General features: G+C 41.7%; 1 protein-coding gene across 1 annotated transcript; it reads left to right on the top strand.

The window, feature by feature from the left end:
* The first annotated feature begins 4,918 nt into the window (after positions 1 to 4,918).
* LOC138885906 (uncharacterized) lies at positions 4,919 to 5,740 on the top strand. The gene has a single exon (XM_070166905.1). The coding sequence runs from the start codon at positions 4,919 to 4,921 to the stop codon at positions 5,738 to 5,740; it is 822 nt and encodes a 273-aa protein (XP_070023006.1).
* Positions 5,741 to 6,096: the final 356 nt, after the last annotated feature.

Here is a 6,096-nt window from a genome sequence, read left to right as displayed (position 1 = left end):
GGTAACACTAAATGGAGTTAATGAGGTTCAGAACATGAAAATAAAGGCTAAAACTCAAAATGACCTATCGGGTCATCACATTCTCCACCTCTACAATAAACGTTCGTCCTCGAACGGACATAGAAAGGTACCTGGACTGGTGAAAAGGTGTGGGTGTCTACTCTGTATGTCGGACTCAAACTCCCACGTGGATGCCTCGATCGGTTGACCTCTCTACTACACTCAAACAAAAGGATAACTCTTCGACATCAACTTTCGGACCTGTCGTGCTAGAATGGCCGTTGACTCCTCCTCGTAAGTCAAATGCTTGTCCAATTAAACTGAGCTGAAATCTAATACATGGGACAGATCACCGTGATGATTCTGGTGCACGGAGACATGGAATACCGGGTGAAATACTGGTAAGCTAGGTGGCAATAGAAGTTTGTAGGCCACCTCACAAACTCTCTCAAGAATCTCAAAGGGCCCGATATACCTAGGGCTCAACTTGCCCTTTTTTTCGAACCTCATCACACCCTTCATGAGTGTAACTCAGAGCAAAACCCTCTCTTCAACCATGAATGCAACATCACGAACTCTACGATCGGCATAACTCTTCTGCCTAAACTGAGTTGTACGAAGTCGATTCTGAATCATCTTAACCTTTTCCAAGGAATCCTGAACCAAATCTGTATCCAACAACCGAGCCTCTCCCGGCTCAAACCAACCAACTGACAAACGATACCGCCTCCCATATAGTGCCTCATAGGGAGCCATCTGAATAATCGATTGGTAGATGTGTTGTAGGCAAACTCCACAAGTGGCAAGAACTGATCCCAAGAACCTCTAGATAAGTGGGTATTTTGACTATTTATTAGCACCTTTTGCTTTTGTTTTAGTGCGAAAGTATTGATTTATGATTCCGAAACTAATGAAATTGTGCAAATTGCATGAATGTCGGAAGTCTGGTCTCCGATGATAAAATCTGACTAAAAAAGGAGTGTTCCAAATCACAAGGCAATAAAGGGCACAAAAGCCAAGAAGTGCGATCCATAGAAGGATTTATGCGATCGTAAAAGAAAGTGCGGACAACAGAATTCCATTCGCGGCTGTAGATCAAGTAAAAGCACCCAGCAGAACGTTGTCCAATTTGCGGACCACACATGAATTGTGCGGCTGCAGAACAGGGTTTTCACTAACAAATGATTCAAAATTCAGGGAGTGTGCAAAAGACCAAGTCCTAACTTAGCCTTAGGTCTAGCTGGGAATGTATAAAAATGGGGTGGGCCCCACAACACTGACCTCCGCCTCTTGGACGACCTCTAGCTGGTTGGCCTCCACCTTTAACAGCCTGACCACCACCTCCAATTGCCTGACCTCCACCTCTGGCAGGCTAACCCTTGCCTCTAGCTGGCTGAGCCGGTGGTGAAGCAACCGATGCCGGAACCATGGCACGAGAACTCTTATGTGGCATCCTACTTGACAATCTAGAGCAATACCTCCTGATGTGACCTGTAACCCCACACTCAAAGTACCCTCTCGACTGCTATGGCTGCTGAAGCTAAGACTGACCTAGACAAACTAGATAACCACTGCGATAGCTCTAGATTAGAGGCACACTAATAGGAGCTGATGGTGCACTGTAGGCTAGCTGCTCAGGATGAGATACATAAGGACCACAACTACCCGATGCACCGTGGGATGGCTGAAGAGCTGACTGGAACGACCTAGGAGGATACCTCTACCAAAAGTACCCCTCCCTCCAGACGAGGCACCACTGAAACCACTAAAATGACAAGGCCTTTTGTCAGACACCGTCCCCCTCTCTTGACCACGAACCATCTCGATCTGTCTAGCAATCTCTATGGCCCTTTTGAAAGAAATATCATCTCCGGTCTCCTTGGCCATTTGTAGCCTAATACTGAAAGTGAATCCATCAATGAATATCCTCACTCTTTCCCTCTTAGTAGGGAGAAAGACAACAAAATGGCAAGCTAGGTCCACAAATCGAGTCTCATACTGGGTGATGATCATGCCACTCTAATAAAGGCGCTCAAACTACCTGTGATACTCCTCTCTCGGAGTGAAAGGAATAAACTTCTCCAGAAACAGCTGTGAAAACTGATCCCTGGTAGAGCTTTTTGAACTTGTCCAATCTTATCAATTCCCTAGGAGACATCACATGCTTCTCCCTGGTCTATGCATCAACAACTGACTCAAGCAAAATATTAACAATGATAACGATATAAGTCTGAAGTAGAGTAAAATAATACTGAACAACAAAGTCTAAACATAACCCAGAACCTTGAGTCACGAGCACATAAACATCTAGAGTGCTACAAATAAGGTCTGAACAAAATACACGATTTTGAAACTCAATAAAACAGTAAGAATAGAAGGGAAGGGGACCTCAGGACTGCAGGTGCCATGCAACTATACCTCAAGTCTCCGACAATGACCGAATCCAAGCAAAAGCTACTGAGCGCCGCTAGGACCAACTCCATTATCTGCACAAGAATTGCAGAGTGTAGTATGAGTACAACCGACCCCATGTACTCTATAAGTGTCGAGCCTAACCTCGACAAAGTAGTGATGAGGCTAAAACAAGCCACTTACAATAACCTGTAGGCAGTGATCATGATAATAACATGAAAAAATAGGTATTGAAGTAAAGCAATTAACTCATGAAAATGAACCTAAACCTCATTATCAGAAAGCCCAAAATAACACGTCTCATAATCTTATATAAAATGTCGAGGCCAACTCAACAGTAACAACAAGTAGAACATATACAAACTGTTGCAGCGCGGAACCCAATCCTACCATATCATCATGTATTAATGTCAAGTACCACAAATATAATACGTTGAGGCGCGCAACCCGATCCCACCACATTATCATTTATCAAAATCCATCCTTATTCCATCATTTTAATTCAGTACTTTTCAATTTCCGTTGCAGCGTGCAACCCGCTCAACAAACAATTTCAATTAACATAAACAATCCGATAACCCAATTTACAAGAATTTATACATCAATAGAGTAAAGATACAAGGCGATAAAGGGCCACATATTTATCAAAGATTCTCTAAAAAATTTGAAGTTTCAACCTTAGAAGTTTATCGGTATCTAACAAACTAAACAAACTCACATAAATGAAACTACATCATAGAATACAACAAATATTACAAAAATAATAGGACAAGTAGTGCCACAACCAAACAATCTCTCTCGGCGCACATTAACGTGGCTTTGCTAACGTGCACTTGGAAGCCATGGGAGGGAGAGTCAGACCTAAGCAGAACCAGACGAAGATACCAGTGAATGATCAGCGATCAACGGAAACAAGGAGTGCTATGCTGGAGCTGTTTGTGTCACCAAAAGGGTTACGAATCGAGGAGCCGAGTGAAAACTGTACTCCTAGAAGCATGCAAAGTGAGCTAAACAGAGTAGATGCAGATCTATCACTGGGCAAAGGCAAATCGAAGGAAATTATAGCTACTCCCGCAGCTGAGCGAGCTATAATTGACGGATCTGGGCAAAAGGAAGTACAAACACAAGGAGTGAAACATAATAAGAATGTAACAGTACCATGCAGCTCAGGTACTGTTAAAGACGATGAGCAAGGAGAAGCAAGGAAGATGACCATGGACCAATCCTGGGCAAACGTGGTTGCAGGGAACAAATTGGCTATGAAAGGGATAAATTTACAGTACATAGCTCCAACAATTCAAAATGGGGAAAAAATCGCGAAGCTAGAAATTGAAGATGTTGAACTAGAAACTGAGAAATGGAGGTTTGCTATTGTTCTATATGTGATTGGGGAAACACCTACAATTGGAGCTATGGATCGATTTCTGACCTCAGTGGGTAAGTTTTCAGTGAAACCACAAATCTTCTACCATAATGAAGGATATTTTGTAATAAGGTACACTAATTTAGAGGAAAGGGATCAAGTGTTGTACTCTGGGCCACATACGATTAATAACAAGCCTATGATAATGAAGGTTTGGTCGGATGATTTTAATGTACATGATGAGGTCCTGAAAACCATTCCCCTATGGGTGAGGTTTTCAAACTTACCCATAAATTGCTGGGGCATGAAAGCTTTAAGTAAGATAGGCAGCACATTGGGAAATCCAATATATGCAGATGAATGTACTACTGGTTCAGTTAGGATTTCTTATGCACGTATGCTGATAGAAATGGACATCACAAAGCCTCTACCTAGATATGTGAAGCTACAGGATCATAAGGGGAGGTTAATCCAGCAGGAAGTCACCTATGATTGGGAGCCAAAATACTGCACAAAATGTCTGAAAATTGGACATGATTGTGCAGAGATTAAAACAGTACAACTCCAAAGAGTGGTGCAGCAGAGGAAAATCATAAAAAATAAGCAAGTATGGCTCAGAACTGACAGACAACATAATAATGTGAAGAAGGCTGAAGTACAGCAGGAAGCAACAGTGATTAATCAACAGAGTGAACCAGATCCAATAAACAATGATGCTCAGAGAAAAGAAGAGGGGTGGATAACTGTCCTAGGAAAATTAGCAGCAAGGGCAGCTAAAGCTAAACAAGCTGAGGATCAGGAGATATTGGGAAGCAATGGATTCCAAATCCTAGCAATAAATCAAGCATATGATGAGCCAGGTACAAGTACAATGCAAGAGAGGAGTTCAGAGGTGCAGGGGCTGTATCACCACCCATACTTTATACTTGTATGAGTGTGATAACTTGGAATATGAGGTAACTGAATAAGACTTATAAGCAAAAGGAGATAAAAGAATTTATAAAAGGGAATAATAAAGCAATAATAACATTAGTAGAGCATAGAGTAAAAAATCAAAAAGAGAATGCAGTGATAAAGAAGCTAGCACCTGGTTGGGAATGGATTTCCAACTCAAGTATAAACCATAAAAGCAGAATCTGGCTCATGTGGGATCCTAGGATATACACTTTTGAGCCAGTGGAAATAGAGGAGCAACTGATACATGGTCAAGTCAGAGTTATTGCAAAAGCTGTTATGTTTGGTTTTTCAGCAATATATGGATTACATACTGTTAAAGACAGGTTGAAGCTATGGGACAAGATGAGGCAAATCCACAGCATACAACAAGGACCTTGGCTAGCTATGGGAGACTATAATGCCGTTGTACATCCACAAGATAGACTATGTGGTACAGAGGTCCAAGATATGGAAACAAAAGATTTTAAGGAGTATATGAGGGATACAGGAATGAATGAGCTGCAGTATGTGGGGAGGAACTACACCTGGACTAATAATCATACCTATAGCAGAATTGACAGGGGACTTGTAAATACTACTTGGATGATGACAATGCCAAATGCGAAAGTTCAGGTGCTAGAACCAATGGTATCTGATCACTCACCACTGAAGCTAGAAATCTGTCAGGTACAAGGAAAGAAGAATAGGCCTTTCAAGTTCTTTAACTGTATTGCTGACCACCCTCAGTTCATGCAACACATTGAAGAAGCTTGGAAGGATAGGAGCACAAATGGTAGAATGCAGACAGTATGGAACAATCTTAAAGGGGTAAAAGAAGCTATCAAGAGCCTAAATACTCAACATTACAAAGGGGTCGATGGAAAGATCAAAGAGATAAGGAGGGAGCTGCAGGGAATACAAGAGGAAATGAGCTCAAAGCTGCAGAATAAGGAGCTAATTGACAAAGAAAAAGAACTGAAGGGTGAATTAGAAAAATGGGGAAAGATAGAAGAAAGCATATACATGTAAAAGTCAAGAGTGCAATGGTTGAAGTTGGGAGATTCTAATTCAGCCAACTTATATGCACAAATGAAGAACAGGAATCACTTGAATGGAATCCAAAGCTTAACAAATGAGGTGGGAACTCAGCTCATGATGGAGGAAGATATAGAAGCAGAGATACTAGGATACTATAAAAATTGCTTGGATCAAGAGCTGACAGCATACCAGCCATCAATCCAAATACCATGAAGTAGGGAACAACATTAAATAGAGACCAACAGGTTCAGCTAATAAAGCCAGTCTCCAAGGAGGAAGTGTGGGAAGCCATGAAGGGTATCAGTGACCTTAAAGCACCTGGTTATGATGGGTTTAATGCCTTATTT

This window comes from Nicotiana sylvestris, chromosome 2 (assembly GCF_000393655.2).
Source record: "Nicotiana sylvestris chromosome 2, ASM39365v2, whole genome shotgun sequence".
In the NCBI taxonomy this organism is placed as follows: Eukaryota; Viridiplantae; Streptophyta; class Magnoliopsida; order Solanales; family Solanaceae; genus Nicotiana; species Nicotiana sylvestris.
Note: the sequence above shows the minus strand (reverse complement) of the source record. Positions and strands in the feature narration are given on the sequence as shown.